This window comes from Protopterus annectens, chromosome 6.part1 (genome assembly GCF_019279795.1).
Source record: "Protopterus annectens isolate FY-2018-M chromosome 6.part1, PAN1.0, whole genome shotgun sequence".
NCBI lineage: Eukaryota > Metazoa > Chordata > Ceratodontiformes > Protopteridae > Protopterus > Protopterus annectens.
In genome coordinates this window covers 35,555,140-35,571,845 of record NC_056738.1, presented here as the reverse complement: position 1 = coordinate 35,571,845, position 16,706 = coordinate 35,555,140, and the positions used below count along the sequence as shown (strand labels likewise).

General features: G+C 40.6%; 1 protein-coding gene across 2 annotated transcripts in view; it reads right to left on the bottom strand.

The window, feature by feature from the left end:
* Positions 1-16,706, bottom strand: part of IFT172 (intraflagellar transport 172) — a 3,348,311-nt gene that overhangs the window by 2,725,337 nt on the left and 606,268 nt on the right. For both annotated transcript variants that reach the window (XM_044075467.1, XM_044075468.1), the window contains exon 8: positions 5,146-5,360. In XM_044075467.1, the coding sequence (XP_043931402.1) occupies positions 5,146-5,360 (215 nt within the window). The remainder of the gene's footprint in view (positions 1-5,145; positions 5,361-16,706) is intronic.

Genomic DNA, 16,706 nt, shown 5'->3' with positions numbered 1-16,706 from the left:
ACTGAACCAGAAGATATAGCAAAACTGCTGGCCAACAAATTCAGCTCCAACTCTGCCCTCTCCCCCCCCTCATACTTCCCTCAGGAGAAAACATCAAATCTAACTCCTCCTGCTATCACTAGGGAACAGGTCCTTAATGCTCTCTTTAAGGCCAAGAACACTGCATCAATGGGTCCAGACAATATCCCAGGATGCCTTTTAAATAGCATGAAGCATGACCTATCAGGCCCTCTGGAATTGCTATTTAACTGTAGCCTTCAAACAGGCTTCATGCCTCATGAATGGAGAACAACAAACGTCATCCCTCGGCACGAAGGTGGGCCATTTACAGACACTGTCTCACTAGTCTCATATGCAAAGCCATGGAAAGAATGATCATAGAAATGATCAGTAACAACATAGGAAACCTCCAGACACTACACACAATGCAATTTGGTTTCATCAAGGACAGGTCATGCCTACTCAACCTGGTGGACTTCTTTGAGAAGGTCAACAAAGCAATAGATGAGGGCAAATGGTTCACACTACCTACCTTTATCTGGCCAAGGCATATGATACAATACCCTACTCAGGTATCATTGACAAACTCAAGAGGTTAGCTAAAAACCCTTATGTTACCCGGTGGATAGTTAGCTGGCTCACAGACAGGACCTAGGAAGTTAGAATTGGAGAGTCCACCTCTACAAAGAAGCCTTCACAAGTGGAGTTCCTCAGGGATCAGTCCTGGGACAGCTCCATTTTGGCATTTACTTCTCTGAAGTCAAGACCAATGTTAATAGTCTCTGGCTGACTAAATTTGCAAGTGATTGCAAATTGGGAGCTGTCAATGAACCCCCGACTGACGCAAATGTTCTCCAGGAAGGGCTAACACAGACAAATAACTGGTTTCACAGCCATGGACTAAAACTAAATGGCAAGAAATGCATAACAGTATCCCGTGGGAAGTCATCCACCCCTAGTAACTATCATATTGACAAGAAACCACTAAGAGTCGATCCAGTAGTCAGGGACTTGGGGACACACACATAGACAGTAATCTAGCCTTTGACCATCACATGTCTACAATAATGAGGAAATCATTCTATGTTTTACAACTTATAAAAAATGTTATGGCATCTAGGTCCAAGGAAGTCATTGTTCCATTGTATTTGGCATTCATTAGACCTGTCATTGAGTACAATGCCCCCTTTGGTATGTGGCTAACCAGGCACATCTAACAACTGGAATGTTCACACAGGTTCCTCACTAACAAAATACACAGCATAAGTAATATGGCCTATGCAGACTACCTTGAGTCACTATCCCTGTATTCTGTCTCCTATAGGCTGTTTGGGGAGATCTACGCCTGGCATACAAGGCATTGTCAGACCCCACTCTGATGGATCTCTTGCATATCCACAAAACAAACTGCACCAGAATTACCCATTCTAAAGGCTTAAACCTTGCCTGTGATATAAATAGGACCTGATTTAGAGACAGGTATGTATCCCAAAGACCAGCCCTTCTCTGGAACAGGATTTCAGGATTTTCATCCATCATAAGCAGAGTTCCTTCCTAACCCAATTCAAGTGTAACTTGAACAAATGGATGGGGAGCAGGACATTCATCCCTGTTTTGGTACCTATGTCTCTAATGGACACAGGCAACCTGCAAATGGTTCATCTCCCAGACCCCTGCTTGTAAATTGTTCATCTCCCAAGCCCTTGCTTACACTTATCAAGGGTACCAGAACATGTCAGAGATTTGGGATGCATGGCTAGGCTTAAAGTCCCATATGGTCATTAGCCTAGTAAATACAAATGAACCTATGAACCTATGTGTTGGCATCCTGCCATGCTCTCCTGAACATCAAGTCAATGAGTCTGTCAGCCAGGGAGACAATGAGGCTATAGAAGGTGTCATCCCATAAACTTACACTTTCTCATCCTGAGAGAGAGGGTCTGTAGGGCAGGAACTCCCTTTGATGCACCAATTCCAGGATATACCCAAAGGAGGCATCTTTTGGGGGTGTCTGCCATGATCCACCTCACTCTTCTCTGAGTTAGTATCTGAAGTAGGGAACTATGAGGTGGAGTCAATATGTTTCCTTTTACACACCCACATTTTTTCAGGTTTGGGTGATGAGTCTCAAAAACTGTCATGGGACTGACTCTGCTCCTAAGCAGGAAGTTTGAGAGGGGATGGGCGACTGTGATGTATGGATGCCAAAGCAGAACCACTGAGATATAAAGGTGGTCTAAGGAAGGAACCAAGGTCAGTTGTGCCTGTGTGATACACTCTTAGGAGATGCAATGCTCCTTCCCAGCAACTGGAAGGTCAAATTAACCTCCAACAGATCCGAGGAAACTGCTCCGTTGGACGGATCCATCTTTCCTTTGGGAGAAGCAGATAGGGTCCATGGAGGGCCTCCCGAAGCCATGAAGGAGGTCGGCCACAATGAGGTGATCACAGCTAAAAAGTCAAGGGCTGATGGCACTGATATACAGTTGGAGGGTGCTGAACTGACTCCCTTGGTCCTGAGAATCATACAGACTTGACCATGTTAGAGTCGAGAGTCTGAACCAAGGAGATTGGAGTCAATGTACCAATATACAAGGATCTCTGGGCACAGACCCTGGCATGACTTATCAGTTCCAAGTGAACCAGTGCTGAAAGTCAAACCTGTGAGGGAACCTGGATAAGACTGAAAAGTGTATGCATCCAAACACCTTCACAGTCATAGAGGAAGGAATGACCACCATTTCAGTCTTGATCTTAAAGAATTTCTACATTTGAAAATCCAAATCAGCTTCCAAAGTGATTCTATAGGACTTAAAGGATTGCACTGACAAAGCCAAGGATGGTCTGGAAGGAAGACATTCAGTCTTGTAAGATATTTGTTTCTTTGGAGAATCTTAGCTAGTCATTGCCTGGAGAATCTCTAGATCTGTAAGTGGAGTATAGGGTATGAGCCCTGTGCTTCTCAAGCCTTAGGATCTTAGAGTCCAGGACAGTGCTGATGGATTAACAGATATTTTCTTTGAATCCAGATCCTTGGTCTTAGTTTGTTTATCAGTGTTTCTGTATCTGGCTGGAGTAGGCCCTTAATAATAAGCTTATTCCATCAATCTGCTAAAGCTGTGGATCCAAAGAAACAGCATATGTCACAGTATGAAGAAAGCTGCTGAACCTCTAAGCATACCAAACAAAGATTGTGCAGATCCGGAGGGGGAATCTTGTGACCAAAATTTGCATATATTTTAAAGTTCACATGTTTTTCCATGAATTAACACCACAGTACGATGAAGAAGGCAAAGTTAAATTCAAATCTACTTAATCAAAAATTTTGTAGGAAGGTACACTATCTAACGGCTTAAAGGCCAACAAGTATGAGAGAAAACACTACACACTTCTATAATAAACCTTTTATAATAAACTACACTAACATTAATACATCTATAAATAATCCTATTCAATGAACTATTTGCAGAAAGAACACAAACTAACAGTGAGAAGATAGTAATGAATGAGAGAAAAAAATTATCTATCTAAATATATATAAACAGTAGTACTATCCAAAAACTGTTCAGAACATAGGATAAAAATCTAGAAGCTACAGGTGGAGAACACTTATCTGCTGCCCAGGTCGTGCTGTTTCCACAAAAGAGGCGAACAAGATCTGAGGTAGCTAAGGGATCAGATGGATTATGGGTAGGAAGATTTCTTAAAAGAAGCTTGGGGATGCAGCACTTTCTCTGATGAATTAGATCAGAGCAGTGACTTGAGGACCTATACATCAGATTGGGTTCACTGAATAAAGAGGATCAAGGGCTTTGAATCTCTTACATTTAATGATTAAGGATTTGCCAGTAATACTTTTAAACATACCACTGATGTTTACTTCAAAGAGCAGGTGTTGGTGTTATATTTTACATAGAATATCACACTGTGTGATCTTATATGAAGTCCAGAGTCATCAAATTAAAATTGTAAAATTATAAATATGCAATAAAATAAAATTCACCACATGTAATAAATGTATAACCTACCAATATCAAACATGATGAGTCAAACTTGGAGAACAATTTGCACACACAGACACTGTGGATGACCAACTTAAAATTGTTTTTTGCAGGAGGTAAACATCCTTGCATCCCCAATTCCCTTATATAGTCAAACTCCATGGGTGTGCAACCATAAGAAAAAGGGAAAAAAACAAAAAGGTTGAAAAAGATGACTTGCAAAATACAATCTCACAGTTTGTTTGTTTGTGTATTTTGGCTTTTCCCGGTTAGGGGTCGCCACAGTGGAACTCCGGTCCGCTAATGATTGGTAGTGGATTTTTACGTAATGGGTTACCAGCCCTGACGCACAACCTTCAACAAAGGCACGCCCCATTCACATATGCCTCCATACAGAAGACGCTCTAACTGAGAATCGAACGGGACAACGTCTTGCTATGAGGCGACAATGCTACCGCAGCACCACCACCTCAGTATAAAATACAATCTCACAGTACAGCTACATAATAGGAAACAATTTCAGGAATTACATTTTCAGGAAGCTAGGATTTGGAAAACATTATTTATGGAGTTATATTGCATTAGAAAATTCAGAACTCCTTAAAATTCAATACTTTAAAAGAGATAAATACTAATTAATGCACATTCATCTACTGCCCAAGAACAGATAAATTTGGTCTGACGTATTTAAACAAGTTCCAAAGAAGCACTATCAGCATGGATTCCACATAAATAGAATTGCAGAGAAATGGTCTGACATGGGGGATAAGTTATGCATTCCAGACTGATAGTAGCTAACTCAGAGATAACTCATAGCTCTGTCATATATTGTTTACAAAAATGTTGTTGCCAGCATTGCCCATCAGTGCTGGGATACATAAACTAACCAAGCTGAGACTGTGAAGATGATGCCTGTGAAATACCAAAGTCTACTACTTAGTCTTTCTGATGGTACTATGACATGTGAAGATAGCCACTTCTTTTGTACTGTTTTCCAGCCACAGACATTTTCATTAGAAAGCAGTTGAGGATGGAGGGAGGCATCAAGAATAGCTGATGTACAGAAAAAAACAATTATATTACATTCTTCTAAAGTATTACAGTGTTATATGTAAACATGTGTATATTTTTTGCTAATAATTACCTGTCGTAGCTGCCAATCACCACTGACTGACCACTAGGGCTAGTGGCTGCTACTACAAACTCTTTCTCTGTGGAATCACGACTATAGTCAAATGTCTGGAGCACATGACCTTCTCTACCATATGCAACAATCTTCTTGTCACATCCTGCTGCCACAATGCTGCTGGAAGCCCATGCCAGGGCATAGGGAGGGCAAGAATGAGTCACAAGTTTGCCCTGTAATATGCAATTTTAGACCATATTAGTCTAAATACAGGTATGAAAAAGCAAGCACAGTTCAAAACCTAAAGTACAGATAATTAACATTTGCAAATACTATCATTATGAGGAACATTCAACAGCAAAATATTTACTATATGCATAGCAACAATTACCAAGATGAAGTAGGCATCAAAAATCATCAAGTGGAAAAAAACTACATTGTCAGTCCAAAATAATTCCTCAGGACATCGATTCTGATAACAAATTCAAAGATTCACAGATATTCTAAAATCACAAAGTCTCAAGACTGCTGCCGCCCATCCAATACATTCCCTCAGGCAGCATCTCTCTCCCTCCAGAAGGGCCATGCTGGTGAATCCTGGAGTGAATTTGTGGGTACCCATCCAGTCATCTAGTTTATATTTAAAGAAAGATAATGACTTTACTATTTAACATACAGAGGAACTTTATTCCAAAACGTTGGGAGGTGCTGGTTTATAAAGCTCTCCCCAACATTTTTATTTTTCTTTTAGTGAAGATTTATGACCTGGTTTTAGTATTGGTGGGGATACTGGACTTAAGAAAAAAAAGAGGTCCAGGACAACTGGTCTCTAATGGCAGGGTGAACAAAACAAAGATTACCCCTCAGGAATCTATAAAACACTGAATAAAGGGATAGAGATTCCAGCCTCCCTTGGTGGCTTAGGAACTTTAGCCCTGTGATCTTTTTGATTAGGAAGCTTTTTATCTTTCTAATCATTTGATATGTTGAGTGAGATGTATCCTAAAGGGAATTTTACACTCAATAATTGGTCTGAACAATGCTGAGTATAAGAGAGTGATTACCTCTTTACACTTTGATAATATTCCTTTGGCAATTAGTTGGGCTAAGTAAAAGGATTTTCAAGTCAATCATTGTTTTATGATGATCAAAAGAGATGGAGATATCAAACCAAGCACCTAAGTCCTTAACTACATTTTTGTTTTGCAGGTGTGTTATCTAGGCAGTATGATGTGGGGAGGGGCGGTCTAATAAAAGTGAGGATACTACACTTTTTTGCACTTGGTTTGAGACCATTTTTAGTACCTCAAGGATTTATTAGAAGAGTTCATTCTTGAGGGTTTGGGTGTGATTTGGTGGTTTAACAAATGCCTCCAGTTTGCCACTGTCTGCAAACTTTGTTCACTAGAGGTTTTGTCTCACTGCTTGGAGATCTGAGAAGTAAATAACAATAAAGGCCAGGTCCCAGCACTGAGCCCTGAAGAACACCAATGGTTACTTTTAAACTTTCTGATGAGGCAACTACAATTCACTCTATATGGGTTCTGTCTTTCTGCCAGTTTTCTATCTGTCTTACTAAATAAAGGTAGATTTTTACAGCATTTACATTTTGAGTGATGTCAGCATGGGAAATTGTGTCAAAGGCCTCAGCTATGTCAAAATGTTCTTGTGTACACTGCATGGCCACAACTACAGCCTCCATAACCCTTTTGAAATTTACTAGATTAACTGAGCAGGATCCACTCTTCATGAAACCAGATTGTTGGAGATGAAGTAAAATAAGATTCTTGATATCACATTTTATGTGGTCAGTCAGTAACATGCTCCATGGCTTTGCAAACAAAGCTTGTAAAGCTGGCAGGTCTGTAATTACCTGAGTCAGCTATAAGGCTACCTTTTTGGACAGGCATCACTACTACTGTGCACCACTAATCAGGGACAAAACCAGTAGCTAAATGTAAACAGATGGAGGAGTGTGTCTGCAAGGGCATGTTTAACGCTGTTAATTAAGCAACCAGACATACTGTCAGGTCCCATGGAGCAAGTATTTTTGGTCTTGGTTGGCACTTTCAGTAAATTATCCTTAAACATAATTGGTGGAGTAAGGGAATCAGATATATATTGGAGCTTTGAACAGAATTATTAGGAATGAAGCTGTCAATAAATTTTTTTGCCAGGTCATTGGCAATGTCATTTAGGTGAGAACAGGAGGCCGCCTTACAAACACAATCTGAGCAATGTAGAGTATTGTTTGTTTTCTAGTTATCTACCATAGATAAATAAGGATTTATAATTATCCTTGGCTTCAGAGGACAGCCTATGTTCATGAGTTTCTTTAGTGGGCCTGACAATGTTCTTCATTTTGTTTGTAATGCTTTTGATATCCTTGTGAACAGCATTTTTTGATCTACTACATAATTTATGCAGTTTCTTTCTTTTGTTGAATAGTTTATTTGTGGTGGTGGACTACCAGGGTGGTTAATTTTTTAATTTCCACAGATGCTTGACTCTGCTAGGAACTGCTACCTCTATGCATTTTTCTAAATGGATGTAGAATTCTTTCGTGAAGCTTGCTACTGTATTAAGGTCTGCAGTCATAACTAAATTGTAATATTTTGTCACATAGAGGGTTGAGGCTGCCATATCTACTGTCCTTAAATTCACTGGGGTATGCTATAGAAGCTTTGGAGTTTTAAAGGAGAAGGTCACAAGTTTATGATCAGACTTCATTAGGGAAGGAGATAGCAGAACAGTGGGATTGACTATGACTCAGAAAACCCAGGACTGATCAATGGCTCAGGAAAGTGAAGGAACTGGGACAGAAGAAAGGGTATGTCCATCCTGAGAGGAGGGAAGGACATAGTTCACAGAATACAGTGTTAAAGATCATGTTTAAAGGCACAAAATGTGCTATTCTTTTCAAACAAAAAAATGTGCACATGCATCTTTATGCTTGCGGACACTTTTTGTGTGAAAAGAAAAGTGCGTTTTGGCACATTTAAAAAAATATTAAGTTTTAAATATTGCTTCCAAATGCGGAAAACTACATGTAGTAAGCAATGTTTATGCCATTAATATTCATAGCAGGGCAGGGGGCAGTTACGTCATTCTGGGTTACAGCTCTAGTAATGCTGGATTAGCACACGTAAGGCTTTGGAAAGTCTGAGGAATACAGTGGGAATGTGGTCTTCCCCAACATGAAAGGAAGATATAGTGGCAAGCTGTACTTTTATACTGGAATAGTTTACCCTGTCTCAACAGAGACGGTAAACACTCCAGGATGGCCAGAAGAGGGGCTGAAAAAGGGTCTAAACATTTGTTGGTGGTCCAGAAAGAAAATGTTTTCCATTTACTTTTGCAGATCTTCCTTGTGGTTCGTTGTGGAAGGTCTCTGAGAAGAGGTCAAAATGTGGATTTTTGAAGGAGAAATTCTGGCCTGCCTAGCTATAGCCATCACTGGAAATGCAGAAACCATACGGTTAGTACAACAGACTAGATGTCTGCGTGAGGAGATCCCGATGGGTGATATAAAGATAAGAAACTGGGTCCAGCATCTAGGAAGGGAGTACTAGATGAAGTCAAAGGAAGGGAAACTACACCTGTCGTGGCCAATAAGGATAACTGTGTCCTTTCCTGCCAACACCTTCTGAAGGAATTTGGGTGTATAAGGGATAGAACGAAGGGCATAAGAGAGTCCACAAGGCCAATTGTGGATCAGAGTGCTCCTCTGTGACTGTCCCCCCAGGGAGTCGGAACAAAGTTAAACAGTCCACCAGAACAAACAAAGGTTCAACCAAAAAAATAAAATGAAATTGCACTGAATGAATACTCAAGATCTGAAACACGAAGATTTATTCAACCAACAACAGACTAAGCATATGCTTTCACCAGCAACCTGGCTTCTTCAGAGTCTGACAGTAAAACACTCCATATAAAAAACACTCCACATTTAAAGCAAATGCATTCTCCCCATCCAATTAATCAATAAATCAATCAAACAGACAATTTCTTAAGAGTACATTTACAACCAAGTAGTGTTTTAAAAAACACAATTCATAACATTTAATAAACTTATAATAGTCATACACTACATATGTATACATATAAAAATGTAATATAAAATTACAGTTCCTCTAAATAACACTACTTAAGTATTTTAACTGAGGCTTTATGGTGACACATTCATTTAGTCCAGGGCGCCTGGTAGCATTGAGCCTAAGCTGCCATTCCATTTCTAACCTTGCTACCCTGTTCTGTACATCACATTGAATGTTAGACTTAACCCTATCTATAATAAAAAATAAAAATTTGTTAAAATTCCCACATACTGCACTATGCAAATAAAGTGCATTGTGCTCATCCTTTCTCCTGATTGAACTGACATGTTCCCCTATTCTTGTTTTCAAGCTTTGTAGTCATGCCCACATAAAATGCATCGCATGACATACCGAAGCAAGATACACAATTCTTGGTGCTACAATTACAAGCACCTGGACAAGCTATCGTACATTGATACCCCACTACACTTACGTATGTCCCAACTGCTATGTATCTACATCCTCTACAGGAACCACATTTGCTCATGGCAGATCTAGTGTTGCTTCTACCCTCTCTTTCAAGTATACTCTTCAAGTTCTTTCCTTTTCCATAGACAATCACCGGGGTATCACCTAGGATCATTTTAATATCTTTACTCAGAAAATATTTCCACAAATTTCTGAGACTAGAACCTAGTTCATTAGCTCTTTCATTGTATGTTAAAACAAATTTTGCTTTATTTGTTTTATTCAATGTGCTGACACTACTACCAATGTTTACACCCTCCTCCCCTTGCCCTCTTAAAATAGGACTATATTTGTTTCTTCTTCTTCTATATACTTCTTTTTTGATGTTAGTTAACATTGATAGCGGGTACCCTGTCAACAAACATTCCAATCAATGTATAAATTTCCTTCTTAAATAAATCATCATTACTGATTAATCTACATAGACGGACCATCTGGCCCTTAACTACACCTCTCCTTTGGTGCAGAGGGTGACAACTTGTGTAGTGCAGCATCGAGTTTGAATAACTAGGTTTCCTGTAAATTGTACTCACCAGTCCTTCTTTAGTCTTAAATAAGGTAATGTCAGGTAATTTACTCTCTCTTGTTCAGGTGTGTGTAAATCTAAGAAAATCTGTGGTTTCATTAATGTAAGAGCAAAATTCCTTAACACTTTCCTCATCACCTTTCCAAAATATAAGGAGGTCATCTAAAAACCTACAGTACAAAAGAATGTTGCCCTTGTACTTTGAGTTTAACACAAATTGCTTTTCCCATGCCCATAGCACTAAATTAGCGTAGACAGGGGCACAGCGGGCACCCATCGCTACCCCTGTCTTTTGTTGATAGATCTCTCCATCAAATTGTATAAAGTTATTATGTAGTATGATTTCCATCAAGTCATGACATATCTCCAGTCTTTCTTTATCAAAACTGGGACTAGTTAAAAGACTGTCATAAAACAGTTCCAGCCCAGTTTGATGCGGTATCACTGAGAATAAGTTAATGACATCGACAGTCAAAAACCCAAACATCTCATTCCCAATGCCCTTAACACTTAATACCCTTTCCAAACAATGCCACGAATCCTTTAGTATGTGGTCAGCATCCATTAATGCTTTTTTACAAAAATGGTCCACAAATGCAGCCATTGGTTCTGTCTTGGAACCCTTTGCAGAAACAATTGGTCTAAACTGCACATTTTCTGTCCCTTTGTGGACCTTTGGGATTCCAAAAAGCTTGGGCATAGTAGGAAACTTCACACAAAGAAACTCATACTCAACCTCATTAATAACTCCTTGATGTAAAGCATCAAACAAAAACATGTCTATTCCTCTATATGCTCTATTAGTTTCATTAATTGATGCTCTAGTGTATGTGTTTTCATCCCCAAGCAACCTGAATATACAACTACTGTAGTCTATTTTATTCATGATGACCATTCCTCCCCCTTTGTCAGGTTTCATACATCTAACCTTCTGTGTTGACCATAATTCTTGTATAACCTTTCTTTCATTCTCTGATAAATTATCCTTGACCTCAGATTTTTGCCTACAGATTTTCCTAAAACTCATATTCTACCATCTGTTCAAATCCAGTGATCTCTGAGTTTATGGGAGGCATGAAGCAACTTTTTCTTTTAATCCCTAAGGATACGTTCTCGTCTGTAGACATCATAGCACATGAACCCTGACCAGCAAAATATAATTGCAAATTAAGCTTCCTAGTATATAACTTTAAGTTTAGTAAAACTTGTGCAATATCTAGCTTGAAATTTGGCACAAAGTTTATACCTTTGCTAAACAGTTCAAAATACACATCACTAATATCCATTTCAGTGTAATTATATATTGTGAAGCCTTTGCTTCTAACAATGTCACATGATAATGAAGAAACATCCAACACATCAGTGTTAGCTGAAGCAAATTCTTGACTTATACAAATATTGTTGGGTTCATTATGGGTTACAGGCACATACATATTTACATTGCTGTCCTGTGTCTTACTACAATTTCCCATTACATCAAAACTTCTGTACTGCACTTGCTTTACATTGTCAAAAATATACTCATTTGTGTGGTGTAAATTTTGATCACTTACATTCTGCATGTCACTTTGTTTTTCACTCAAAAATTCACAGTTCGTGGGAAACTCCAACACAAAATCAAAACATACATTAAAGTCTAACATACTGGTAACAACATCGTTGGCTTTACATCTACTAGGGTTTAATAATTCACCCTCCTTCTTCTTGGATGCTGACGTGGAGATTTGGCCGTTTGTGGCTGCTTGTTCAAGAGCCTCTCCGACCTTCGCAGGAAAACCTGCGGCTCTAAAAAATCATCCCCTTCATCCACATACAATTCCTGTGTCACATCCATATCATTACCACCAATATCTTTTTCATGATTAGTACCATTGAAATTAAACACTTTTCGCTGCTTTATTTTTGTAATCTGCAGCATCCCTGGCCAATTTTGTGTTTAATGGCCCTGTTTTTCACAAAAGCCTCAATGTTTTTAAAAACTTTTTCAAAATTCACTTTATATTGTAGAAACAATAAGTCAGATGTAATACTAAAGTGAAGTTTACTAATCTCTTCACGTAAAACATTGAGTCTATTATTATTGTTCCGAATGATTAAATCAAGAAGCTCCATACCTGCTTTTTGAAACAGTTCAACCAGGTCTTGAAAAATGTCAGAATCCATTTCTACCCCCATCGGCAACTTCCATAAACGTAAACCCTTAGGGACTTGGTTAAGCCCCCTCGATTTAATCAGGAACAAGTTGTCTAATTGCATCGCTCTATATTTTCTACTTAGTTTTTCATACTGAGATATCTGCTCTTTAAGAGAAGGAAGATGACTGCTTTTTTCCTGCTGCACTTGGTGTTCCGAGGACTGCAAAAAGGTAGCACCATGGTCGGCCCCAATGTCTGGATATGTGGTCTGTTACTACTGGATTGTGGGATCACAAATGAGGAAGGAGGAAACACCTGCTCAACCTGTTCACTAGATCACTGGACTTCTCTGGAATGTGCATTGCCATCAGAAAGAGGTGAGAAGACATCGCCCACTACCACAATATCATGGCCTCTCAACACAAACAGATCATATTCCTCCCAGTTTGCTGATGTACCATGCTATTACTATGTTGTCTGTTTGGACAGATGTCATATCCAAGGGAAGAAAGTACTGGAACGCCCACAATGCTAGGAGCACTGCTCTCATCTCCAAAATGTTGATGTGAAGACTAGCGTCTGTGGGAGACCACGTGCCTTGGACCATCTTTCCAAAGAAATGGCCCCAACTGCACCCCAGGTAGGAAGATTCCAGGATCATTGTGGCCTGGGGTGAACATAGAACATAAGGATGCCAGTGATTCCAACCACTACTGGATGAGACATCTGCAGATCTCTGTGAGTGACACTAAAAAGGACAGGGGATGTCATTTGACAGACCACTGGGTCAACAAGGTCCACTGTAGAACTCTTGTGTGATATCTCGCCAGCAGGACTAGTGTAACTGCTGCTGCCATGGAACCATGGAGATATAGGATCAGTCTAGCTGGTGACGTTTGATAAAAAAGCACTACTAAAACTTGCTTGTAAATTGTTGAAATCCTGGCTTGAAAGAGCATGGCAATTTGAAGTTTCATACTCAAGAGAGCTCAGATAAATTCCAAGGATAAGAAGTAGGTTGGATTTCACTGCGTTCACTGTCATTCACACAGCTGAGCAAAGAAGGAGCCAGGAGTCCAAGGCCTGAAGAAGTAGATTCCTAGAGAGGGCAGTGATGAGACAGTCATCCAGATAAAGTAACACCCAAAACCCCTGAAGTCAGAGTTGAGCTGCAACCGCTGCCATGCACTTGGTAAACACCTGACAGGCTGTGGTGAGGCCAAAGAGCAGGGCTCAGAATTGGAAATGACTGGTCTTCAGCCAGAAGTGAAGAAACCTCCTGAATCACCTCTCTATTTTTACATGGGAGTATGCATACTGGAGGTTGATCACGCACATCAAGTCATTTTCTCTTAGCAAAGGAAGAACTGAATATACTAAGACCATCCAGAACTTTTTTCTTACAAATTTGTTCAGATAACATAGGTCCAAGATCAGTCTTAGGTTTCCATTTTTCTTTGGCACTAAAAAGAATCTTGAGTAAATTCCGGATCATCTCTGGTCTGGTGGGACCTCTTGGATGACTCGATTCTTTAGAAGCTTTCTTATTTCTGAAGCAGTTGCTTCCCTTTACAACAGTAGAAAATCAAAAAAATGTCTTTGTAGGTATAAGGGGATAAATAAAGGGGGAAAATAGCCTCTGGTTACTATCCTCTGCACCCAGATGTCCTGAGAGATGGTGGTCCAGGTCAAAGGGTGCATAGATAAGCATACCCTGTACTGCATTTGGAGACCAGCAGTTAGGCAAATATTCAGGAGTGCTGGTAGAACATCTCACAGAAGGACCCTGCAAGCCCTGGTTTTGTGGACAATATCTGGTCCCAGGGGCGACATCCACCATTAGAGTTCTCTCATCTGCCAGAGAGAGTCTCCCTCCAGAAGTGTCGAGAACGAACTCTTGTGATTTACGGAACCAACGTTTTTGCCCACCCTTTTGATTCCTTGAGAAGGTCCTCTGGGGTAAAAAACTTGATTACTACAGAAGAAAGGGTCTTACCATCTTGTTCACTCCTGTAAAGTGATTCTTTCACTTTCAGATCAAAGAGTGTTGGTCTATCATAAAGACTGTTGATAAAGGACATTTTGAAATGTTCAGCAAAGTCACATCCAAGCATGTCTCCTAACAGTTACGCCAGTGTCTGCTGCTTAATAAGAGCTTTCCATGGCACTGGAAATAAGACATATTGAGATGTTGGATAAAGATCGAATGATAGCCAACTGTGAGTAAATGGATTTCCTCTGCACAGCAGACAGGGACACTGAGAGAGATCTGAAAAACTCTTTTGTCAAATGGCATAATGGTTAAGGTGTTTACCTTACAGACACAAAGTGCAGGGTTTGATTCTCACATGGGATAATTGACTAGGCTTAAAATGGCCCACAAGGACAGTTAGCCTTGTACTAATCTATGAAACTAAATCTCTATGAAAACGCGTGACATATGCCAGGAAGTCCAGTGCCCTGATGACAAAGGTCGTGAAGTTCAACACACAAGACTCCCTGTTCAGCAGATGGCCAGTAGACTTCTCTTCTGCCACTTCCTTCTTGGTAGCTGTTGCTGCTACCACCGCAGTATTTATGGCAGGCCCCTTGCTCCAGTAGGAATGATCTTTCAGTGACACTAGAAGTGTGTCAAGATTGAGGGGTAGTGACTCAGCTACATCCGGTTCCTTGTATGCCATATGGAGATAAGGTCTAACATCTCTTCCGTGAGAAGGAACACCCAAGAAGTAGATGGGCCAGCTCTGAAAGACTCAAGGAATAATGACTCCTCTTGGGAAGGTGCTTCAGTAGACCGCTCCTCTTTGTGTTTGACTAGTTCTAAAATCTCTCCAAACCTGACATCTTCAGGAGGGGATCTAGGGGACTCATCCCTTTCATCAAAGTCAGTATCTTCCGAGAGTGATTCCTGTGGGGAATCTATGTGTCTTCTTTTACATTTGTGTTTCTGATGGACCTCTTTGGTGAGATGTTCTGGATAGGACTTGGACGTTGACGGGGATTCCTTAAAAAGGATGGGTTCAAGGCTTTTGGATGCTGGCTGTCCCAACAGGATAATATGAGCAGGCCCTGGGCCCAGGAAAATCCTATAGGGGAGGAATGGATCTGACCATGAAAAGGATGTCTGTTCTCTGGATCAAGAGAGCACTCTTTCAAAAGCCTGTCAAGCTGTAGACAGAGCCAGAGAACCTTATACCAGGAGCCGAGGCCCCAACAGAAGACTGGTCTTGAGGAACTCTTTGACTCAACTCCGAAGCTGATTTAGGGGCAGAGCTACCTAAAGCTTAGGCCCTGAGAGGGAGGAAGAGATCCGAAGATCTCAGCACCGAACCAATTCCTCCACACGCAACATTGACAACTCCGCTCTGAGATCTGGAAGGATCTGATATGTTTGGAGCCAACCGAATCAAGTAAATCTTTGGAGTTGAAAAGGATCCTGTCTTAACATACCCCAGAGGAAACTCGGATTTGACTGCCCCAATTCCACAGGGAGGACAGGAAAAGGAGCTAAAACTTGGTGAGGAGAAGAAATCAATTCCCCCAGATCTGGCAGAGGCCAGAGCTGAGGGGGACCCCAAGCTGGATTTGGGTCCTGAGGAGTTTTCTCATCATCCTGTCCATATCAACCTCAGAAAGTCTCCTAGAGGATCTGACTGAGTGGAAAGAGGAAGGAGAGGAGGAAGGCTTTAAGACCTGATAAAAGGATCTCTCCTAGATCTCTCCTGGATAATAGGGGATCTTAATCTATCTCATATTGTCTACTTAGAGACAACCTCTGCTTTATTTACAAAGCCATGTCTGACCCAGCTCTGTTAGAAACACTACATCTAAAGAAATCCCAATATGTCCAAACGACATGCACCAGAGACCTCAACCTCATTACCACAAGCAACAGAACATGTTGGAGGGACAGGTTCATAACCCATAGACTGCCCATGCTATGGAATAGACTTCCCATACATGTCAAACAGAGTACCTTACTGGCCCTCTTCAAGAGAAATCTTGACAAGTGGATGGGAAATAGAAAATTCACCCTTGGGATCACTTCAGTGGCTCTACTCGCTCTGGGCACGAGCACTGGGAATGAAGGTTGGGTAGCACTATGCCCGGGTAATCCTATGGGCTAGGTTTGTAAAGGCTCCAGGGTCATTAGCCTAGTACACACCTATGAACCAATATAGTCTCCAAAGCAAAAAGAGACCGTGAGAGAGGCAGAGTATCGATCCGATGAGGACCAGTCCCAACACAAAGATGAGGAGGTCTGAAGGTTTTATCTTTTGTGCTGCAGCCAGAGTAAAAGAATGATCTAGAGATTGTTTCTTTAACACTTTAGCTGGCTTCTCGGATACAGTA